We start from the raw sequence: 25,818 nt of genomic DNA on the forward strand, positions 1-25,818 counted from the left end.
AATACACACTAAAACAGAATTTTGGTTGATAAAATGCAACCAATCAAATAGGCTCAAAAATCTCACTGGTTTTTGTATGTTCGAGCTCTAAACCATGTTCCAGTATAATATTTCTTTAAACAAGTTTAACATTAAATTTTATTCAAATTAGTGAAATACTTTAAAAGGTTTCTTGAAAAAGAAAATATTACTTCAACCAAGTGGTAAAATATGCACAAAATCAAACAAACATGCAATTAAATATGCAAATGCAACAATGAACAAACAAAGAAAATAGAGTATTGGTGTTGAAAAGAAGGTAATTAACCCCTGAAAGTCGGTATCGACCTCCCCACACTTAAAGATTGCACCGTCCTCGGTGCATGCTAAGATGTGCAAGTGGATGGGGTTGTGGTTCCTCAGCTGGGGCTCTTTTTGATCCTTTCCTTGCCGGTGGTTTGGGAGTAGCTTTCTCTTTACCCTTCTTGGTGGCCATCCTGAAAAGGAAAAAGAAAGTAACTTTTAAAGCTAAGGGTTAGAGCAAGGAAGAGAACAGAAAAGGTGGTAATCAATTGGGGAGGTTAATCTGATAGTGGTTTACTCAATTAATCCGATAGTGGTTTACTCAATTAATCCGATAGTGGTTTACTCAATTGGGTGCCTTGATCGCTCACGATTGCTCGTGGGGATCCAAAGCGACAAATAATGTGGTTTCTAACAAAGGAAACAACAGTGTTAGCATCATCAGTGTGGGTAAGAATTGCTTCCACCCATTTGGAAACGTAATCCACAACTAACACTATATAAAAATAACCATTAGAATTTGGAAATGGACCCATGAAGTCAATGCCCCAAACATCAAAAACTTCACAGAAAAGCATAATTTGTTGAGGCATCTCATTCCTCTTGGATATATTACCAAATTTTTGGCATGGGAAACAAGATTTTCAAAATTCAGCAGCGTCTCTAAAAAGAGTAGGCCACCAAAATCCACAGTCTAGGATTTTTCTAGCTGTTCTTTGAGGGCCAAAATGTCCTCCACTCTCAGATGAGTGGCAGGCCTCTAAAATAGACTAGAATTCTGATTGAGGCACACACCGTCTAATTACCTGGTCAGCGCCACATCTCCATAAATATAGGTCATCCCATATATAATATTTAGAATCGCTTTTCAGCTTGTCTCTTTGATGCTTAGTAAAGTTTGGAGGAAAGGTGCGGCTAACTAGATAATTAGCTACAGGTGCATACCAAGGGACTACCTCAGATACTGCTTGCAGGTTATCAAATGGAAAATTATCAGCTATAGGAGTGGAGCCATCCTTAATGTGCTCAAGGCGACTCAAGTGGTCTACCACTAGATTCTGGTTACCACTCCTATCCTTTATTTCTAGATCAAATTCTTGTAGTAGCAGTATTCAGCGTATAAGCCTTGGTTTGGATTCCTTTTTAGCTAATAGATACTTTAGATCTGTGTGGTCTGAGTACACTACTACTTTCGTACCAAGTAAATAGGCTCAGAATTTATCCAAAGCAAAAACAATAGCAAGAAGCTCTTTCTCAGTAGTAGTATAATTAGACTAAGCGGCATCTAAAGTTTTAGATGCATAAGCAATTACAAAGGGGTCCTTACCTTCACGCTGAGCCAGTGCTGATCCTACTGCATGGTTGGAAGCATCGCACATGATTTCAAATGGCTGGCTCCAGTCTGGTCCTCTCACAATTGGAGCTTGAGTTAGGGCGGTCTTCAGCTTATCAAATGCTTGTTTGCAATCCTCACTGAACTCGAACTCAATATCTTTCTGCAGTAGTCTGGATAAGGGAAGAGCTACCTTACTGAAGTCCTTAATGAATCTCTTGTAAAAACCTGCATGGCCAAGGAACGAACTGACTTCCCTCACAGAAGAAGGGTAAGGTAAACTAGAAATAACATCCACCTTTGCTGGATCTACAGAAATGCCAGTATTAGACACAACATGTCCGAGTACAATACCTTGTTTAACCATAAAGTGACATTTTTCAAAATTCAATACAAGGTTGGTATTGACACATCTATCCAATACTCTAGATAAACTATCCAAGCAAAGATTGAAAGAATCACCATATACGCTAAAGTCATCCATAAAAACCTCCATACAGTCCTCAATAAGGTTAGAGAAAAGACTCATCATGCACCTTTGGAAAGTAGCTGGTGCATTGCACAAACCAAAGGGCATTCTCTTATAAGCATAAGTCCCAAAAGGACATGTAAAAGTAGTCTTTTCCTAATCTTTAGGAGCTATATGAATCTGGAAATAACCTGTGTAACCATCTAAAAAGCAATAATGTGATTTACCTGATAGGAGATCCAGCATTTGATCAATGAATGGAAGAGGATAGTGATCCTTACGAGTGGCTTGGTTAAGACGCCTGTAATCAATGCAGACTCTCCAGGCGTTCTGAACTCTAGTTGCCATGAGCTCTCCATGCTCATTCTTCACTGTAGTGACTCTAGACTTCTTGGGCACCACTTGTACTGGGCTTACCCATTCACTGTCTGAGATGGGGTAGATGATATCTGCCTCCAGTAGTCTGGTCACTTTCTTTTTGACAACCTCTAAGATAGTGGGGTTCAGTCTTCTCTGGGGTTGACGGACAGGCTTTGCTCCCTCTTCTAAAAATATTCTGTGCTCACAAACTTGAGGGTTGATGCCTACTATGTCTACCAAACTCCAACCAATTGCCTTCTTGTGCCTCCTCAGCACACTAAGTAACTGCTCTTCTTGTTGAGAAGTGAGTTCCCTTGCAATGATAACTGGAAACTTCTGCTTGTCCTCAAGGTAAGCATATTTGAGGTGTGGAGGGAGGGGTTTCAATTCCAACTTCTGCTCATGGTCAGGCTCTGGGGTGTCTGGAGCTGGTAACAATGGTAAAGCACTTTCATTGTCCTCTGAGAATGTCCCCACACTTGGACCTTGTCCTATGTACCTCTCTTCAAATTCCTCCTGGTGAACTTCAGCCACGGTTTCATCTATGATGTCACACTGGAGGATAGAATGATCCTCCGGAGGATGCTTCATAGCTCCATTCAGACTGAAAATTACTACTCGGCCATCTATTTCAAAAGAGTATGTTCCTGAAAAAGCATCCAAATTGAACTTTGAGGTCTTCAGGAATGGTCTTCCGAGTAGGATTGATGATGGCTTTTCTGAGTCATTTTGGGGCATCTCCAGGATATAAAAGTCAATGGGAAAGGTGAGCCCCTTAATGCCCACTAATACATCTTCAGCAACTCCAACCACTCTTCAGCTGAGGTGTTTTCTGGTGGGTTTGGCTCTTCAGCTGAATATTATGACGATCGGATTTTCTATCGGTAAAGAAATTCACAAATATATTATCGCGTTGTAAGTATAGCTTCTAAACCAACAGAAAATCCTTTCGTACAAACGTTTTGGTTGTCACAAGTAACAAACCCCTTAAAAATTGATAACCGAAGAATTTAAACCTCAGGTCGTCTTCTCAAGGAATTGCAGGGAGGTGTTCTTATTATTGGTTATGAGAAAGTGTGTTTTGGGGTTTTGGATTAAGATAAAAAGCAAGAATAGCAATGGAAGAGGAAATAAAATAATAACAATAAAAAGCCTTGATTAGGAGAGATTAATCGGAAGTTCTATCCTTGTTGGATTTTTTTCAAGATCAATTGATAATTGAAGGTTACTTCTACTTAGTTATCCTTTACCAAGTAAAGTAAAAGAAAGTCAAGTAAGTTGGAAGTCTACTTCTATTCACAAGTTCTAATCCTCTCCCTTGGGAAGGATTAGCGTTAGTGACTAGAGAGCCAGCCAACAATAAACCCAATTACAATTTAACTCTTGAGTAATTCAACTCAAGGGTCTCCAAATATCAATCAACTCCAAAATCAAGTTAGGATCTAACTTAGAACATCAATTAATAACAAATAATAGAAGAAGTGATAAATCTGAAATACCTCAATTGCATTAATAAAAAAAATTAATCTAAACATAAAGAGTTCATAAACTAAATTGATAAAGTAAATAAAAAGAATATTAAACCTGGAAATTGAGAAGAAATAATCTTAAATCCTTTAAGGGGAATCCTAATCTTAAATCCTAAGAGAGATGAGAGAGCCTCTTTCTCTAAAAACTACATCTAAATCTTAAAATTATGTATTATGAGCTGATTCTTATGAATGAATAGATTCCCCTACTTTATAGCCTCTAATCTATATTTTTTGGGCCGAAAACTGGGTCGAAAACAGCCCAGAAATCGCTAGAGAAGAAATCTGCCACGCTGATTTTCGGAACTGCGATGCGTCCGCGTGGAGCGCGCGTTCGCATCACCTAGCGTCAGAGCAACTATGGCATATTATATATCAAATCGAAGCCCTGGACGTTATCTTTCCAACGCAACTGAAACCGTGTCATTTAGACCTCTTTAGCTAAAGTTATAGTTGTTTGAGTGCAAAGAGGTCAGGCTGGACAGCTTAGCAATTTCTCCCACTTCTTGTATTCCTTCCACTTTTGCATGCTTCCTTTCCATCCTCTGAGCCATTCCTGCCCTGTAATCTCTGAAATCACTTAACACACATATCAAGGCATCTAATGGTAATAAGAGAGGATTTAAACATAGGGAACTTAAGGCCAAAGAAGCATGTTTTCAATCAACGCACATAATTTGGAAGGCAAATGTAAAACCATGCAAATAGTATGAATAAGTGGGTAAAGAGTTGATAAAATCTACTCAATTGAGCACAAGATAAACCACAAAATAGTGGTTTATCAACCTCTCCACACTTAAACATTAGCATGTCCTCATGCTAAGCTCAAGAGAAGCTATAAAAGTGAAGAGAAATGGTAGAATGTATGAAATACAACCTATGTTTATGAATGCAACTATATGCTAAGATGTTTATACCTACTTGGTTAAAAGTAAATAAATCTCTAAGAATAAATATGAACTGAATTTCACTAATTCAAATCACAAAATAAAGTACAAGTAAACTTGTAGAAGAAAATAGCTCATGAAAGCCGGGAACAAGGAATCGAGCATCGAACCCTCACTGGAAGTGTATGCACTCTAATCGCTCAGGTGTTTAAGGTTCGACTCTCTCAATTCTCTACTAACGTTGCTTTCTAAGGCTTGCTCTTCATCTAACAATCAACAAAAATTTGATGCACAAATACACATATCAAGAGGTCTTTTAAGGGTTGTAATGGGGTTAGGGTCAAGGTAGGATTGTATTTGGCCAAGTGGACTAAAATCTGAATCCTTAATTAACTTAAACTTTCCACCTAACTTTAGACAATCCATGTAATCATAATACCACATCTAACTATCCATTAACCATGTTTTCCACATATTCATGCATTCTAATTTCAAGTACAATACATATGCATTGCTTTCACCACTTACTTTGGGGTATTTTTGTCCCCTTTTTGCTTAATTGCTCTTTTTTCTTTTCTTTTTCTCACTTCTTATATATATATATATATATATATATATATATATATATATATATATATATATATATATATATATATATATATTTCTTTTATTTTTCTCAATGCATATGATTAAATTATTGGATGCATGAATCATGTCCTAAACATTTTTTTCACATTTTCAGAAAATTCTAACATACTCAATTCTCAAACCAAATATTTCCAAATGCAACTTCTCCATACTTAATTCATGAGCACTCTCACTAGTCTAAGCAAACCAAGGATTCAAATTAAGGACATTATTGTCTTTCGCTTAGAGTTAATGATGTGCTAAAGTAAAGAACAAAGGGGTATAATAGGCTCAACATTGGTTTGCAAAGAATAATAAAAGGGTAAGGCCATATGGGTATGTAAGCTCAGTGAAACAAAGGCCTCAATCATGTAAGTGTATGCATACATCAAATAATGGAAATATAGAATTAAGCAAGACAAAGATCACAATTTTAGAGAGAAAAATACACACTAAAATAGAATTTTGGTTGATAAAATGCAACCAATTAAATAGGCTCAAAAATCTCACTGGTTTTTGTATGTTCGAGCTCTAAACCATGTTCCAGTATAATATTTCTTTAAACAAGTTTAACATTAAATTTTATTCAATTTAGTGAAATACTTTAAAAGGTTTCTTGAAAAAGAAAATATTACTTCAACCAAGTGGTAAAATATGCACAAAATCCAACAAACATGCAATTAAATATGCAAATGCAACAATGAACAAACAAAGAAAATAGATTATTGGTGTTGAAAAGAAGGTAACTAACCCCTGAAAGTCGGTATCGACCTCCCCACACTTAAAGATTGCACTGTCCTCGGTGCATGCTAAGATGTGCAAGTGGATGGGGGTTGTGGTTCGTCAGCTGGGGCTCTTTTTGATCCTTTCCTTGCCGGTGGTTTGGGAGTAGCTTTCTCTTTACCCTTCTTGGTGGCCATCCTGAAAAGAAAAAAGAAAGTAACTTTTAAAGCTAAGGGTTAGAGCAAGGAAAAGAACAGAAAAGGTGGTAATCAATGAACATTAAAAGATGAATGATGTTAACACATGTTCATGACTACATGTGAAAAATCATCAATGGAAATATAGCAAGTGCATATGATGACAATTAAATGCAGGGTGCTTATTGGCATGCAGGCAAAGGCATGAATAGCATAGATCAAGCATTCAATGTCCAAGTTTGATTACCAAGTCTTTCAAACTAACATGTTGGAATAACAATTATATTTAATTAATGAAATATAAAAAGGGTTTTGTGAAAAGCAGGCATTTAGAGTAGTAGAATAAAAGAAATCTAAAAACAGTGCACAATGCCATATGGGCGTTCTCACAAACACATAGCATGCATGGTAAATAAGTTATTGAATGTATTAAATTGAACATGCGAGCAACCCTGTAAAAAGTAATATATAATTGTCAAACAATTCCTTTAATAATCCACAAGCAAAGTAAATAAATTTCTAACACCAATGAAAATGATGCAATGAATGAAGGTATGCAAATAAATTAAATAAAATAGAATGAGAGTGAAGGAAAATAAGAAAGAAAGAAGAAAAAAATAAGAAAAGATAAGAAAAATAAGGATTTGGAGAAGAAAAGATAAGATATTTCGGCTAATCTGGATATTCTGTGTGTCACATGTGACGCGGACGCGTGAGTGACGCGGTTGCGTGGTGCGCGATAAGGTCAGGTGACGTGGACGCGTGGGTCACGCGATCGCGTGGCCTAATTTGTGCGATTGGGGCGAGTGCAGCCTCGCGTTCACGCGACTCTCTGTCTCAAACTCTTTTTGCCAAAATCTTTAGGTGACGCGATCGCGTGGTTGACGCGATCGCGTGAAAGGCCATATTAGGAGGACGACGCGGCCGCGTTGGGAACGCGTTCGCGTGGGAGGGCTGGGGCTTCCAGCACGAGTCCAGCCCCATTCCAGCCCAACATACTGTCATACACCCCTTTACGTCGATTTTTACAGAGCCACGCATTCGCGTGGGAGGCGTTTTTCCCACATGACGCGGACGCATCAGCGACACGGTCGCGTGGGTCAAATTGTGCCAAAGGCACGCCTCCAGCCACGCTCTCGCGTGACTTTCTGTTCGATTTCTTTTCTTCCCAATGCACTGGTGGCGCGGACGCGTCAGCGACGCTGCCGCATCGCGTGCGTGCCTTTTTTTTTTAATAATGCAGTATGCAGAATGCAATGCTAATATGAATGTTATGCAAAACTCCAGGTTCAATACAATAAAATAAAATAAAACTCGAAAACAAATAAAACTAAATAAAAAATGAAAAAGGAACGATCATACCATGGTGGGTTGTCTCCCATCTAGCACTTTTAGTTAAAGTCCTTAAGTTGGACATTTGGTGAGCTCCCTGTTATGGTGGCTTATGCTTGTATTCATCCAGTAATCCCCACCAGTGTTTGTGCTTCCAGTAACCTCCGGGATCCCAAACTAGGCGCAGAAAGCCTTCAAGTAAGTTAAAGCAAGTGACAAGGCCCCAAGAGTGTTGATTGCCAGAATGAATTCCGGGGTCCCAAATCTTGCTTTTGCACCCGTCTTCTTGTTGAGCAATATTGTTCCATCCGGGTGGCAGGCAATCTGAATTCTCACTAAAGCGGTCAAACAACTTCCTAGACCCATTCAGTTGAGCTTTACACTAACCCTTGCATTTAAACTTAAAGCTTCCAACCATAATGAACCTTGCAGGATAATTCTTACCACTGACCATCTTCCTCTTACTCTTAATGCCACAAAGAGCTCTAAGTTGACCATCCGTCTCCAGTAGCCCATATTCAAGTGGGAAGGTAAAGGTTAAGGGTAAGAATTTTACCCACTTGAACGTTGTGTTGGATTGTAATGGCCTTGGGAGAGGTGTTTCTAATGAACTTGCAAGCTCCACTCCCTTGTGCTCTTCTCTAACAGCTTCCACCTCATTGTAAGCTTCTTCAATTTCAACCTCTTCCTCTTGGTAGCTTTCTTCCAAGTCAATCTCCTCTTCACTGTCTTCCAAGGGCATGGGAGGTTGTGCTTCTTCTTCTTTAATCTCCATGTCAAGTTCAATGGGAGAGGATTCAAATGTAGATAAGAATTCATCAATGATTGAATCCATCTCTTTATCATCCCCTTCAAAGTCTTCAACCATGATATGCCTTGGAGGTTGTACACCCTCCTCAACATCAATTTCAAGCTTCTTGGAGGGAGGTTCTATGACTTCAGGTTCCCATGGAGGTTCAGCATCTCCTAAGTCTTCAACCAATTCTTCTTCTTCGACGATCACGGCTTCCTCCAATTGTTCCAATACAAAGTCATGCTGCTCACTGTTCATTGGAGTTTCTAACTTTTCCTTCATGCTGCGTTCTTCAGTAGATTCTCCACATGAAGCCATGGGGATTCCTTGAGTGTCTGAACGTCGGGAAGGTAATCAATTGATCGCTTGATTCAATTGGTGAAGGGTTTCATGAAATTTATTCACTGTTTCCTTGAGACGCTCCTGTGATTCTTGGGTCGATGGATATGGACATGGTGTATATGGAGGTGGTGGTTCATGAGAGTAATTCTATTGGAATGGGGGTGGTTCTATGTATGGTTCATTTGGCTCATAAAGTGGTTGGTATGGTGGATATGGGTTAGGGTCATATGGAGGTGAATGGTGGTAGTTGGCTTGTGAGTGTGGTGGTTCAAAGTTATGTTGAGGAGGTTTATAGGCATATGATGGGGGTCCATCATATCTATCATCTTGGTATGCCCCCTGGAATGACTCTTGACTATAGTAATTTGGTGGATGTTGGTTGTCACGGAAGGGTCCACCATAACTATTGTCTTGGTATGCATCGAGGAATGGTCTTTGTCTGTGGTACTGTGGAAGGTGTTGTTGCCGGAAGGGTTGATCAGATCTTCGTGGCTCCTTCCATCTCTGATTGTTTTGACCTTGATGCATGTTCCTGTTATAATTTCCATTCCTTGCAATAACATTGGAACCAAACTCAAAGCGACGGGGTGAGAACTCATAGTAACTAATAAAAATTAAAAATAAAAATAAAAATAAATTTAAATTAAAAGGTTATTGAAATTTAAATTTTGAATTTGAAAATTAAATTTTGAAATTTGAAAATTTAAATTTTGAAATTTGAAATTTTGAAATTTTGAATTTTAAATTTTTGAAATTTGAATTTTGAAATTTAAAATTTCAAATCTGAAATTTGAATTTTGAATATTAAATTTTGAAATTTGATTTTTGAAATAAGATAAGATAAGATGTTGAAAAAGATATGATTTTTGAAAAGGATTTAAATTTTGAAATTTAAATGCAAATTTCGAAATAAAGGGAAAAGATATTTTTGAATTAAATGAGGAAAGAGAAAAATAATAAAATGACACCAACTTAAAATTTTTTTATCAAAACGAAGAAAACAACTAAGAACAACTTGAAGATCAAGATGAACACGAAGAACAAGTTTTTGAAAATTTTTTTTAATAACTAAATAAAAACTAATAACCTCTTAATTTATGAAAAAGCAAAAATAAAAACAAAAATAAAAACAAATAAACAAGCAAAAAGCAAATATTTACAATAACTAATAATAAGGCACACGTTTGCCATTCCCTGGCAACGGCGCCATTTTGACGATCGGATTTTCTATCGGTAAAGAAATTCACAAATATATTATCGCGTTGTAAGTATAGCTTCTAAACCAACAGAAAATCCTTTCGTACAAACGTTTTGGTTGTCACAAGTAACAAACCCCTTAAAAATTGATAACCGAAGTATTTAAACCTCGGGTCGTCTTCTCAAGAAATTGCAGGGAGGTGTTCTTATTATTGGTTATGAGAAAGTGTGTTTTGGGGTTTTGGATTAAGATAAAAAACAAGAATAGCAATGGTAGAGAAAATAAAATAATAACAATAAAAAGCCTTGATTAGGAGAGATTAATCGGAAGTTCTATCCTTGTTGGATTTTTCTCAAGATCAATTGATAATTGAAGGTTACTTCTACTTAGTTATCCTTTACCAAGTAAAGTAAAAGAAAGTCAAGTAAGTTGGAAGTCTACTTCTATTCACAAGTTCTAATCCTCTCCCTTGGGAAGGATTAGCATTAGTGACTAGAGAGCCAGCCAACAATAAACCCAATTACAAATTAACTCTTGAGTAATTCAACTCAAGGGTCTCCAAATATCAATCAACTCCAAAATCAAGTTAGGATCTAACTTAGAACATCAATTAATAACAAATAATAGAAGAAGTGATAAATCTGAAATACCTCAATTGCATTAATAAAAGAAAATCAATCTAAACATAAAGAGTTCATAAACTAAATTGATAAAATAAATAAAAAGAATATTAAACCTGGAAATTGAGAAGAAATAATCTTAAATCCTTTAAGAGGAATCATAATTCTCTAAAAACTACATCTAAATCCTAAAATTGTGTATTATGAGCTGATTCTTATAAATGAATGGATTCCCCTACTTTATAGCCTCTAATTTGTATTTTTTGGGCCGAAAACTGGGTCGAAAATAGCCCAGAAATCGCTGGAGAAGAAATCTGCCACGCTGATTTTCGGAACTGCGACGCGTCCGCGTGGAGCGCGCGTTCGCATCGCTTAGCGTCAGAGAAACTTTGGCATATTATATATCAAATTGAAGCCCCGGACGTTATCTTTCCAACGCAACTGAAACCGCGTCATTTGGATCTCTGTAGCTAAATTTATTGCCGTTTGAGTGTGAAGAGATCAGGTTGGACAGCTTAGCAATTTCTCCAACTTCTTGTATTCCTTCCACTTTTGCATTCTTCCTTTCCATCCTCTGAGCCATTCCTGCCCTGTAATCTCTGAAATCACTTAACACACATATCAAGGTGTCTAATGGTAATAAGAGAGGATTTAAACATAGGGAACTTAAGGCCAAAGAAGCAGGTTTTCAATCAACGCACATAATTAGGAAGGCAAATGTAAAACCATGCAAATAGTATGAATAAGTGGGTAAAGAGTTGATAAAATCCACTTAATTGAGCACAAGATAAACCATAAAATAGTGGTTTATCAATCTTCAATTCTCTGTGCTATTGACTTGAAAAGATATATTTTTGAATTTTTAATGATGAGAGAGAAAAACAACAGAATGAAATTAAACATGAAAAACTAAGGTTAAATAAACAATGCATGCAAGAACACGTTTTTGAAAATTTTTCAGGAAAACAAAGACATGCAAGACACCAAACTTAGAAGTTTGTATACTAGGGACAATAACAATTTGAAAATGCATATGAAAAATAACAAAAGACACAAAACAAGAGAATTTAAATATCAGACACAATAAAATCACCAAGAACGACTTGAAGATCATTGAAGAACCTAATGCATATATTCGAAAAATACAGGAACATAAAAAAATTAAAAACATGCAAGACACCAAACTTAAAATGTGACACTAGACTCAAACAAGAAACATAAATTAATTTTTTTTATTTTTGTGATTTTATTAAAAATATTTTTTTGTATTTTTCGAAAATTATTTGGAAAAAGAAAGATAAGGATTTCAAAATTTTTAATACGAATTCCGGGAATCATGCAATGTTAGTCTAAAGCTCCGGTCCAGGAATTAGACATGGCTTACTAGCCAGCCAAGCTTTCAGTGAAAGTTTCGGTCCAAAACACTAGACATGGCCAATGGCCAGCCAAGCTTCAGCAAAATATTACATACAACAGCTAATTGATGAGAAAGACAAAGAAGCTCTTCTAAGGATAAGTGAAACCTCGGTCCAAAAAAATTAGACATGGCTTAATAGCCAGCCAAGATTCAACATATCTCATGAAACTCTAGAATTCATTCTTAAAAACTCCGAAGAACAAATTTTTTTTTTGAAAATTTTTCGAAAATAAAAATAATAAAAACAAAAAGCTTTAAATAAAATTAAATTACCTAATCTGAGCAACAAGATGAACCGTCAGTTGTCCAAACTCGAACAATCCCCGACAACGGCGCCAAAAACTTGGTACACGGAATTGTGATCGCACACTTTTCACACAACTCCGTGCAGCTGACCAGCAAGTGCACTAGGTCGTCCAAGTAATACCTTACATGAGTAAGGGTCGATCCCACGGAGATTGTCGGCTTGAAGCAAGCTATGGTCATCCTTGTAAATCTCAGTCAGACAGATTCAAATGGTTATGGGATTTTGATAATTGAAATATAATTAAAACAGAAAATAAGATAGAAGTACTTATGTAATTCATTGGTGGGATTTCAAATAAGCGTATGAAGATGCTTTGTTCCTTCTAAACCTCTGCTTTCCTATTGCCTTCATCCAATCATTCATATTCCCTTCCATGGCAAGCTGTATGTTGGGGGATCACCGTTGTCAATGGCTACCGTCCGTCCTCTCAGTAAAAATGGTCCAAATCCGCTGTCACCGCACGGCTAATCATCTGTCGGGTTCTCACTCATGTTGGAATAGGATCCATTGATCCTTTTGCGTCTGTCACTACGCCCAACACTCGTGAGTTTGAAGCTCCTCACAATCATCCCATCCCAGATCCTACTCGGAATACCACAGACAAGGTTTAGACTTTCCGGATCTCAAGAATGGCCGCCAATAATTCTAGCCTATACCACGAAGGTTCTAATCTTAGATTAGAAACCCAAGGGATATGCACTCAAGCTATTGCAGATAGAACGCAGGTGGTTGTCAGGCACGCGTTCATAGGTGAGAATGATGACGAGTGTCACGGATCATCACATTCATCATGTTGAAATGCGAGTGAATATCTTGGAATAAGAATAAGCTTGAATTGAATAGAAAATAGTAGTACTTTGCATTAATTCATGAGGAACAGCAAAGCTCCCCACCTTAATCTATGGGGTGTAGAAACTCCACTGTTGAAAATACATAAGTGAAAATAGGGTAGACATGGCCGAGTGGCCAGCCTCCCATGGAGGTCTCAGAACGTAAAAGTTACATAATGTGTTCCAGAAATATCAAAATACAATAGTAAAAGGTCCTATTTATAATGAACTAGTAGCCTAGGGTTTACAGAAATAAGTAATTAATGCAGAAATCCACTTCCGGGCCCACTTGGTGTGTGCTTGGGCTGAGCATTGAAGCTTTCACATGTAGAGACTTTTGTTGGAGTTAAACGCCAGCTCTAGTGCCAGTTTGGGCGTTTAACTCCAGCTTTTATGCCAGTTCTGGCGTTTAACGCCAGAATAGGGTAGAAAGTTGGTGTTTAAACGCCAGTTTGCATTATCAAAACTCAGGCAAAGTATAGACTATTATATATTGCTGGAAAGCCCAGGATGTCTACTTTCCAACGCAATTGAGAGTGCGCCATTTGGGCTTCTTTAGCTCTAGAAAATCTATTTCGAGTGCAGGGAGGTCAGAATCCAACAACATCTGCAGTCCTTTTTCAGCCTCTGAATCAGATTTTTGCTCAGGTCCCTCAATTTCAGCCAGAAAATACCTGAAATCATAGAAAAATACATAAACTCATAATAAAGTCCAGAAATGTGATTTTTATTTAAAAACTAATAAAAATATAATAAAAAGTAACTAAAACATACTGAAAACTACCTAAAAACAATGCCAAAAGCGTATAAATTATCTGCTCATCACTAACCCAAACATTTTTCTCTAGGTTGCACATCTCCAAGAGGATCATAAATGACAGAGAGTGCCTTTCCACATCGAATGAGTGTGCCTTTCCACCTTCTCCTGGAGGATATACGAAGGAGAGTACCTTTCCACATCGAAGGAGTGTGCCTTTCCACCTTGCAACCAGTGAAGAATATGGGGGAAATGATATGAAGGAGAGTGCCTTTCCACCTTCCCCACATCCTCGTCACGACAAGAGAGGGAACTTCCATCCTCAACTTGCCATCCGAACACATTTTCAAGTTAATACGCAAGCGGGATCGCACCCACACCTTGCCATCTCGACCATTTTGGCTACACATACATTTCGACCATTATGGTCACACACAGTCATCCCAAATATCATCATTTTCAACCTTTCTTTCATCTCCAAGTTACCTCTATTTCCTAGCTCTAACTTATTACCAAGCCTATCTCTATGTTCTAAGGCTAAAAGTGCAAAAACAGAGGTTTAGAGGTTCGAAATGTAGCTTTAAATCACAAAAATTCAATTGCTAAAAATAGAGGATTCACGTACGCAAGCACTTTTCTTATGTACGCAAGGGCTAATTCTCCTTGCTCGTGTACGCATCGCCCTTGCTCGTATGCGAGATGCCCAACCCGTAGAGATTGGTCACTTCGCGTGCAAAGGGTCGTGTACGCAACCCTCTAAAGTTCCTTGCTCGCGTACGCATGTCCTACCTTGTGTACGCGAGATGCCCAACCCATAGGGATTGGTCGCGTCGCGTGTGGTGGCTCGCGTACGCGAGTTATGAAGAATCAGAAAAATGCTTAAGTTGCAGAATTTCACCTTTTCAGTACCAAACTTCTGACACGCATAACTTTTTCGTTTTAAATCATTTTTCATCCATTCCTCGAACGGTGCAAACTTCACGAACTCAATTTTTATTTGAAAACATTTGGGAGTCCGGAAGCCAAGCTATGGTTCAAAAAAGTTCGGCCAAAAACTAATTTTACACAAAACCTCAAAACCTCCATTTTCTTTAAAACTCAACTCCAATTCAAAATTACCAACCCTATAACCATCAGCACAACATATTTTCACATCCAACCATTTCCTAATTCAACAATATCATATATCAACCTCTCAAACAACCAACAAGATAAGCATATTCTTATTCATTATATATATACAAACATGTATCATCATTAACTCATCACTTAATCTCTTATCCAACCAGCATTAAACTCATAATATATCACTTAACACTTATCCAACAAGCACCCACTCCATATCACAGTTCTTATCAAAGTCACTAAGCATTAAGTATACTCATACATTCCAACCTATCCTATGATCACCTAGCCTAAGTTTTCACAGAACATTATATATTAAATACGAGAAACCTAAACCATACCTTGGCCGATTTCTCGTAATGTCTGGAACGCCTCAACTAGCACCGTTCCACAAATTCCAAGGTTACAAAATTACACCCCAAACAGAAAACTCAGCTACCTCAGCCCAACATCTAGCATTCTGATACCACCAATTCCATCAACAAGCCTCAATTAACATCACAACTCAATCTAATTCCAATGAACATTACTAAATCAACATAATTCTCACTTGAATTCAGATCTCACAAGGGTTAGAGTTATCCTTACCTTACCAACGGAGAATTGGGTCAAAACCCGGCAATATCTGTGAGTTAATTCGAACCTAAACACCGAATTCAAGCAAAATCTAACATGATTACACATTGAATTCGAAATTGGGGAAGAGGAAATTGAAAAGAAAAATGTGGCTTACCTCTGGAATAAAGTTATGGGCTTTGTAAAGCTTGACGCGCTGGTCACGTGGCCGCAAACGGTGTGGCGATCGGAGCTCGGAGCGAGAAGTTATGGTGGATTGCTTGTGGTGTTAGGGTTATGTCTCCTTCCCCTCACCTTGAGCATGCTTTCAGCGTTTCCTTGGGCTGTTGGTTTGGGCTTGGGCCCATTTTTGGGCCCGGTTCGGCCCGTTTGGCCCAATCCTGGGCCAAATTCTTTGAAATTGGAGTCAAAATTCATGTTATAATTAGCTCTATTACATTAAACTATCAAATCCCATTTTCTAATTACTTTGATTAATAATTAATTTATTGATTAGTTATTTACTAATTACTCAGAGTTTACAGAGTGTAGGAATGGTACCTTCGAGGTTTGTCCTAATGTAAGCTTCCTTAATTGTGTGGTTTCTTTTATGTTGATGTATTTCTCAACTTACTCTTGAACGTCATACAAAGAAGTCGGGTGCCTCTTTGATATGGATTGCGAGAAGGGGCCTTCCTTGAGGCAAGTAACAAGTCGCATGATAGATGCTTCAATGGGCAAATTTTGGATTTCCAAACAATGTTGTTGAATCTTTCCATGTACGCCCTGAGAGATTCTCCAATGTCTTGCTTGACACCCAAGAGGTTTGGAGCATATTTAGTTTTGTCTTTCTAGATGGAGAATTGGGTGAGAAAATATTTAGCTAAGTTGTCAAAACAAGTTACCAATCTAGGGAGAAGGTTGTCAAACCACTTCAAGTTGTCTCGGTTAAAGTGGTTGGGAACATTTTACATTGAGTTGCATCTGAGGCATTACCCAAATACATTCGACTTAGGTGATGGCGGGGTTGGTCGTGCCATCATAAAGGTCCATGTCTGGGCTCTTAAAATTCCTAGGAACTTTTGTTCGCATGATCTCCTCAGAGAATGGGTCCTCAATTCCCAAGGGTGTAGTTTTCCGATCAGTTCGAGGTCCCCTTCCCTTGAGATCGGACTCCAATCTTTCTAATTTCTCTTCCAACTCCTTGCATCGACGTACCTCTCTTTGTAGGGCCCGTTCAGATTTACATTGTCGCTCCAACTCAATCTCGAGCTGTTCTACTCATCCTTGGTATTCATGGATTAATTCCATTAACTCTATTGTGTCCCTATCTCCTGATCCTCTAGGTCTATGAATTTCATATCTTGGTCTTTGTCCTTCTAGATCATTTCTATCTCGTCCTTCATTGGTGTTCCTACCTCATTGTGATTGTGGAAGAATAATAATTGACCGATCGTTGCTTGGTTGATATTCTTTATGGGATTCTGATTCAGATGCAGTATGTCCATCATCTGGGTGGTTGTTCATCATGATTGGGCGTTGAACTCCAAGTCTCCGACAATGGCACCAACATTTCAGGGGTTACCTGAAACTGGTGTTTTGGGCTTGAACGTGAGGTCCAGACTCCTTTAGTGGTAGTGTCGATATCTCCTCCAATGGGGTGAAGCTGTCCGAAGTCTTTTAGTGAAAATGGAGGATGATACCTGCAATGGACTCTGATACTTAAGTTAGCAAGGATTTTAGGCAGGTTTTAGTAGTTTGGAAATAAAAATACGAGTTTGATGAGATATTTATATAGTTGGGGTATTGGCTTAATCATTACTATTGTAACTTTTACACCTCTTATGGTGGGTGGTTATTTTTTCTTTTATCTAGGGTTGTTACGATCCCATGTTTAAATATGTGGAAAAGTTTGTAGGAGCAATTAAGATTTTGCATACCAATCGGTCCTAAGAGGTCAGACAAGTTGGTAAAGTGGGTTTTGACTCCGTAAGGTATTATTTGTTTTGGGACCTAGCTGTTGTGGGCCAGGATATGAACACTTACCATTTATTTTGATAGAGAATGAGCCTATGACCCACACAAGCTTCTATGTGCATCTAACATCTGAGGCAGGAAAGGAGGAGGGGCGACAAAGCGGTGGAGCCCGCTGGAAGCTATGGTTGTGCTTAGATAAGGCGTCGGTGTTAAAATTGACTTCTCTCAAAACTTGGTGAATGCTGAAATCACTAGGACTTGCTTGAAGGTCCTTAATGGCACGGATGAGAGAGATGCTGCCAACTAGGGAGTTCGATTTTTCCTACCACACTTTACCGCATAGGTAGAGTTCGTCTCCACCCTAATTTTACTTACACCCATGTCAATTACAATTTTTAGACCCATATAGATTGTCCATAGCTCTACAACTATAATCGTTACTTTTTCCATAGTCATCATGAAGCTGGAAACAACCCTATCATTCGCGTCCCTAATGAGACATTTGCAGGATTTCTGTTCACTTGTTTGGAAGACCGACCCATCTACATTAATTTCGTACCATGCTTCATCTGGTGGCTTCCACCCCACTAGAATAAAGATCATCACGCCTCTAAGAACTTTGTTTCTTTTCTCTATAAGCTCAAGATCTTCATCATAATTTTTTACTACTCTTTTCACTTTGGGAATAACCGGCCTGCTGGTAGGGATTATTTTCTTGCCTGAAGATCAAATAATTTTTTTTCTCCAAATGATATTACAGGTGGTGAGAAAGATGGTGGGCCGTGAAGTTCCACTATTTGTTCGACAAGTCTTACCTAAATTTTCGTTAAGCTAATATGTGAGGTTTTGATTGAAGAAGGAATCATGAAGGTCTCTATTTGAGTTGTTCATCCAAATGCTTCAGGCATAGGGGCAATCCCTCATCACATGAAGCAGGCTCTCTTCCTGGTTTATATATTTCAGACAATTTTCACTCTGTAAATCCTTTATTTCTTCTCTTAGAATTAGTAAAAATAACAACATGACTTAGAAGTCAAGAAAAAAAATTTAATCTTTGAGGAACTCTTTGTCTTCTAACATAATTTATGAATCTGTTCAGGATCATTTTTCTCCACATAGTAGGCCTTATATGCTGACTTGAAAGAAAGAATATCGTGTGAGCGTGGTAGCCAGTTGATTGAGTTTGTTCCAAGAGAGGGACAAGGGGCTTTAAAAGTGCAAATATGGTCAATAATGTCTTCTGGCACAAATCGAACTATCTTCTCCCAATCCCAGCTTTCATCTGCTGTAGCATAGGCTTGCAAGGTCTCATTCTCTTTATCTTTTATGATCTGACTAAGGGCTAACTCGCTTACTTTAGTAATTTTTGGGATCTAGTGAACTACCAAAAATTAATTCTTTTACCGTCTCCAATTCTCTATATAAGATTGTGATGAAATTGGTCCTAAATTTTGACCTCCCCCTCCACTGTTAGAGCAATTTGTTCTTCTAATCACTTTGGGGATAGGGTTGTCTCCACAATTATATTTTGACTTCTGATCTTAATGTATTTGTATTTACGGAGTTTTTTTCAATAAAAAAGTATATTCTGGTTCTTTATGATCTAAGATTCATTATAAATCATGGCCATTGAATTTTTGAACTAATAGACAAGATTTAAAACTTGTATTAATAATATAATATTATATTTATACTTAAATATTTTTAAAAATAACTCTATTTTAAAATTATATTTTTGTCCTTTGTCCCCTCATTCTTTCATTTTTCTTCGTCATTCCTCTTTCTTTCGTCAGTACGATCATCATCGACGACTACGACATCGGCGCTCCGTTGTTATGGTGTGTGATTGCGATAATCACCCAGATGGTGGTGATGGTGTCATTAGTGGATTTTGAGTACGAGTCTGTTGAAGCTTATGCAGATTCATAAATGGCAGCCACCTTCATAAGAAACCTTATTTCAGGGGATAAAGATGAGAACTTTAGCTCACATTTCTTGGGTCAATTACTAAACAGAAAGTTTCAATGGAGAAACATGTGAGCTTTGAGGGATTAGAACTAGGAAGATCAAGAGGATTTCAGTATAATAGAGAATGAAAAAATTAGCCCCACATCAGATCTTGTACTCATAATACAGTAGGAGTGGCAATGGACATGGTAGGATAGAGTTTGGATCCAATCCTATCCCTACCTGCGCGTTGAGATTTTTATATAAACTCAACCCTATCTTACTCGCTGATTGAAAATATTCCAACCCTAACCCTACCCGTTCTTAACCTGCAGGTACCCGACCCTACCCACGGGTTACTTAAAAGATGCAATATTATTATATAGTTTGATGATAATTTAAAATAGAACATACTTTTATATAAAAAAATATATTAAATTATCAATTAATGATTTTCTCTTAATGGCTAAGGATCTTTTGCATTTAGTGAGAGGTTTTTAGTTTAACATCTACTTGAAACATATTTTTATATAAATATATAACATGTACATATATAGTGTGCGAGTTAGCCGGATAGGGTTAAGGCTCAACCCGTACCATACCAAACTCGCACAAGAACACTACCCACACTCTACCCTATCCACTGCGGATTGGATTGACAACCCTACCTGACCGAGTTGGGTCAGATTGAGTACTTGCAAGTAAGGTGCATGTTGCCACCTTACAATATAAAAAGAGGAAAATAATAATTGGTTATAATATTATTAATAATGTTAATAGTGGAGTGGTAAGTGTAATGATAATAATGGTGGTTGTTAAAAGAAGACTTAAAAAAAAGAAAAAAATAAAGATATTTATGTAATTTATTATTTTATTTTATGATTTTTTTTATCTAAATCACTAAAAACTTAAATATACATTCTTCATCTAAGGCAATTCTTCGTATTTATATGCTCTCTTTTCATGAATCTCTTTATGCTTCTAAAAGAAATTTTAAAAACAACAAAAATTAGGCTATCAATGAAAATATAATGAAAATACAGTGTGAATAACTTTAAAAAAATATCATAAAATAATTTATATTTTGGGAGAAAATATAATTTTTATATTTTAGTTTAATTTTAAAGCATCAATATTATTTTCAAATTATATTATTGTCAAATCAAAATTTTCAATTGCATGATTATTGAACAAATGAGTATGAAAGTCAACTACTATTATAAAATGAAAATAATAATTTATTTGCGGAAAAAAATTTGCACTCATATTGTATTAAAAAGTAAATTATAATATTTTTTGCTGGAAGAAATAAATTTCCAAGAAATATATAGTGTAGGGAGAAACAAATTTCAAGTCATGGGATAAAAATGAAAAGTTAGAAATAGTTTAGTGGTTAGTTCACTAATTTGTTTAAGTAAGTGTTGGAGGTATTTTGTTTTGTATATGCCGCAATTTGTTAGCTAATAGTAAACTCTTTAAACCGTAGCAGATTAAGGGTTCATTTGGATAGATTTATAAGTGACTTTTTTTAACTTTTAACTTATGAAGATGTGTAGTATTAATATTTGGTACAATTTTCAAAACAAATTTGTAACTTTCTAAAAAGTTATTTTGGTGCTTTAGAAGAAGTTAAAAAAAATGACTTCCCTCCTAATAAAAAGTTTTTTATCACTTTTCTCTTAAAATAAGTACTTTTAGAATTAAAAAATCAAACACAAAATAACTTATTTATAAGCTACTTTTAATATAAGTATTTATTGTTTAAGCTACTTTGGATTACAGTTTGTAAACGGGAGTTTGTATAAAATTGATTTTGCAAACTTGATTTTGATAAAAAGTAAGTTTGTGTTAAAGTGATTTATGTTTGGTAATTTTTGTATCAAAATTGATTCTAGTAAAATAAATGTTGTTTGGCTTGTACCATTTAAAATCACTTTTAGATAAAAAATTACTAAAATACACCTCAACTTAAATAATTTTTTTATATTATCCTATAATTTTAATTTAGATATTTAAATAAATCTTATTAGTTAATTTTATAATAAAATTAATATTTACTTACTAAAATAAAAATAACATATAAAAATAGATAAAATATATTTTTAAATAAAAATAAAACAATATAAATTATATATATATATATAAAAGAATATTTAATCAAATATGTTACATTTTAGTATTTTTTTACATCGTACTCTTATTCTAGTATTCTTAATAATCTTATTCTTAATATTCATTTGGAATCCAACGTTTATGATTTTATTATTATCTATGATTAATTTTTTATTTAATTTATTTTTTAATAGAATCATACTCTATATTATAAAAAATTACACTAAAACATAGTATATGAGAATTACAATTATAAAAGAGAGTACTAAAAATAATAAAAAAATTAAATATTTACTTTATAGTAATGAAAACAAATATGAAAATTCTTGATGATCTTTTTATATAGTATATTTTTAGTACTCTTTTTTTAGTATGCTATAATTTTTTATTATTATTATTATTATTATTTACAGTTAATTTTTTGTTTAATTTATTTTACCTAATAGAATCAATAAATCATATTATAAAAAGATAATAACAAACATAATACACAAAAATCACAATTATAAAAGTGTATAATATCAAACAAACAGTTGAAAAAAATAAAAAAAATAAATAATAAAAAATAGAGTTTATATAAATAGAAATAACAAGAATTTTATAAATAATATAATAATATACATGAAGGATAAAATTGGTAAAAGATAAATAAATGGTTAGTATCATGGCTAAAAAGCTCGTTAGGAAAACGCAGAAGCTAAAAATAGTTGCTTCTTGTAAACGTTGGTTTTGGCGTTCATGAAAAAAAATTTTGCCAAACCAAAAGTTGAAACTTTCAAAAAGTCTAAACGTACTTCTTCCCTTCCAACGAGTTTTCAAACACACCCTAAGTTGTTTATCCAAATTAAGCCTAATTCTTAATCTGTCGGATTGATTGAGAGATACTTGGGAAATCAAAAATAGAAGAATCATGTCTGAAAAAAAAAATTGTAATAAAAAAGAGGTTTGGATAGAGGTTCGGGATTAGGTTCGGAAAGCCGTTTGTTCGTATTAAATTTTTCAACTATTCCACTTTTTGAGTTTCCCTCCTTTGGATCCGATTCGAACAGAGAGAGAGAGAGAGAGCGAGAGCGAGAGCGAGAGAGGTCTCGCCGATGGAAGGTGGCATCTCCGTCCATTCAGATTCAGAGTCATGTCGTGGTGACGGTGTTGTTGTTGGAGCCGGTACGAATCTTCTTTCCCCTTTAGGGTTTCTCTCTCCCCTCCTCTCTCTCTCTCTCTTTCTCTGAATTCACAATCTTTAATTTCTGTTCAATAGACCTAGGGTTTTCTTCTTTTATGCCAATTTCTCATAGTGAGTCCTCTTTCTGATGAGTTGAGTCGTTGTTTAGGGCATTAAAGGTTAATAGTTTTCGTTACACAGCTATTAGTTTCATTCACTGCATTCATCTAATTACTAGATTCAACTTGGAAAAATAAAAATTGAATGTAAATTTTCTTATTTTTGAGGTGTTAAGTGTGAAGTATGTTGTTTGTTGGAGTAATTGGAAATGAGTTGCAGGTCAGAAAACAAAGAGAGGCAAAGTGGTAAAGGGAGATTCGGTTTCTGTGGGAGTGGGAGTTGGAGGTACCCAAAAGACAATGCTAGCTGACATAACTAACATGCAGCAGCAGCAACAACAACAGAGGTGTGAAAAGCTGATAAAGCAGCCGGAGAAACAGCAGTCTGTGCCACTTGGTGAAGCTGAAGTCTCTACTGAACAGCTTCTTAAGGTATATAATTATTGATTGAGGGTTGCTATTCATATGAGATGAAGCAGTACGAATAGACAGTTAGAAAAATGTCAAAATCAGTTTCAAATTGAAAGTGTTTAAGAGAAAAAGAAGAAAAAGAGAGATGAGAATGATTTAAGCTTGAAGCTGTTATTTTGTACTATTTTAGCAGAAACTCTCTTCTTAATTAATCTTTAGGGCATTTGGTTATTTCCCTTCTGCTTCTATCTACTGATGGATATTTTGAATCTGTTTCGTAGGAAAATGCAACATTGAGGAAGCTTCTAGCTAGCAGAAAGTAGTAATCCTTTGTGTAAACCTGGTCCAGTTTTTGCTGTCTTCTATTTATGGTCAATGTAATTATGCTAGTAACTGTTTAAACTTACTAGAGTTTACTCCACTTGTATTGGCAGTACAATTATAGACTCATGCAAAGCAGAGCTAGAAAAGTCTCGTAGCAATTTTCAGAATCTACGGAAACAAAATGCGGAACTTGCCCTGACAAATAGTCAAATGCTGGCGGTACTGATCAAATCCTTTAACAGTCGCTTTTTATTCTTGTGTTGATATATGCATTCAAATTTACCATTACTGATATATTTTCTGTAATCCATGAAATGCAGGAACTTAACTCTAGTAGACAGAGGGTGAGTCTTGAAAACCATTGGTACACATAACAGCTACTGTTTTCATTTTCTCTGTTACGTTTTATTGATTGAGAGTTGAGTTTGTTTTCATCTAGCTAAGGGAACTTCAGCTTGAACTAGGAGGCAAAAATGGCATTCTAAAAGCTATGAAATTAGAATTGACGGTTAGTTTAGCTCATATTCACTGTCCTAGTTGATGATTGGCAAGTGAGCAAGTACAACAGGCTTAATTATGTTTTTTACTGTCAAATATTTCTATGCTAGGCAAAAGAGAAAACAGAAAAGTTGCATGAAAATATTGGAAATGAGGTAAAGTAAAAAATCTCCCGTTGGCTTCTTCTGCTGATTTATCTGTTCTCCCAGCTCACCGTGACTTTTTCCCTTTTCATAACTACTTTTAGGTTGCAGCAGCTCAGATTAAGCAGCCAAATCAATCATTTCAAGAAGAGAGCAAGGAAGATAATCTTTGCCATGCAAAAAGGAGGAGAGTTTCCAAATCTCAATGTAACTACTATGACCATACTTTATGCATGTATATGTACAAAAATTAGCCTAGATACCCATTTAAATAGGCCTTTCTCTCATGCAGCTGCTGCACCTGCTGTTGCTAAACAATTAACATCCAAAGAAAAGATTGAGAACCGGAGGTATGAGTTTAACTCTGCCTTTTACAGGAGTATTGTCTGAGTTGGACTATCAATTGCTGTAGAACAAGTTATCTTATATGGTCCCTTGAATATGCAAATACAGGTATTCTATGAGAAGGGAATCTGTGAAGTTGAAAGGTGAGAAACTTGAACCAGCTGAAGACAATTTCTCTGAAGAAATCAAACATGATGACTTGCATCTTCAAGAAACTATGGCAAATGAAAATGAACGAACATCACTTGGATCCAATGTTAACCAAGAACAAGCTAGAGAAGATACTTCATGTAATGCTGCTCAACTTAACTCGGCTATGTTCTCATTTCATTTAATCAATCCCTTATTTATATTGTTTCATGCAGCTTCAGGACCAACTAACTCTGAACAAGTTAATGCCAAAAAGAATATCGAAAAGAAAAGGTATATACTACTTTATGAAGTTCCCTGTCTGATTGAATTTGAATGTCTTTAATTGAACAAATGTGAATAATTGAGAGAACTAAAAGCCTGTCCACATGTCTTTGAGAATTGTTAACAGGAAAAGTATGAGAAGGCAATCTGGAAGGTTTAAGCCCTTAAATCCAGAAGCAACTGAAGATTCTTTTGAGGTTGATGATGCTAAATTTGCTGTCTCCCATTTATCTGATAATGTGTCAGATAAAAGTGCTCCAATGACATCAAGTGAAACTTCTCAACAAGAAAACAAAGAAACCTGTACATCTAATCCTTGGGAAACTAGAAGATCTTCTGTTGGGCGTCCGATGCGTCAAACAGTTGGGAAGGTTGTCTCATACAAGGAAATTCCGGTAAATATGAAGATGCGTAGACCTAAATGACTCAATTTTATGTCTCTGTTCTCAGTGAATTAATTACGTTACTATCATCACTTAAACGGCATGGTGGATAATATCTCAGTACTTACTCTCTCTTGATCATGTGGTCATGTGAATTGACACCAATTTCGTGGCACAATTGATGCATCCGCTGATAGTAGTAGAATCATGATGATTAACTTGAAGGAGTTAGACTATTTTTTTAGGGATTTCGTTAACATGCATATGTAATCTAGAAAACTAATTTATTAATAAGTTTTA

General features: G+C 36.1%; 1 protein-coding gene across 1 annotated transcript; it reads left to right on the plus strand.

The window, feature by feature from the left end:
* Positions 1 to 22,727: 22,727 nt before the first annotated feature.
* Positions 22,728 to 25,742, plus strand: LOC112779485 (shugoshin-1). Its single transcript, XM_025823777.3, has 12 exons — positions 22,728 to 22,883; positions 23,221 to 23,432; positions 23,693 to 23,730; positions 23,846 to 23,954; positions 24,056 to 24,079; positions 24,175 to 24,243; positions 24,344 to 24,388; positions 24,481 to 24,583; positions 24,669 to 24,726; positions 24,830 to 25,011; positions 25,087 to 25,144; positions 25,263 to 25,742. Exons 1-12 carry the CDS (start codon positions 22,814 to 22,816, stop codon positions 25,558 to 25,560), a joined length of 1,266 nt encoding a protein of 421 aa, XP_025679562.1. The 5' UTR covers positions 22,728 to 22,813; the 3' UTR covers positions 25,561 to 25,742.
* The last annotated feature ends 76 nt before the right edge of the window (positions 25,743 to 25,818 follow it).

The sequence above is a fragment of the Arachis hypogaea genome, chromosome 19 (genome assembly GCF_003086295.3).
Source record: "Arachis hypogaea cultivar Tifrunner chromosome 19, arahy.Tifrunner.gnm2.J5K5, whole genome shotgun sequence".
NCBI lineage: Eukaryota > Viridiplantae > Streptophyta > Magnoliopsida > Fabales > Fabaceae > Arachis > Arachis hypogaea.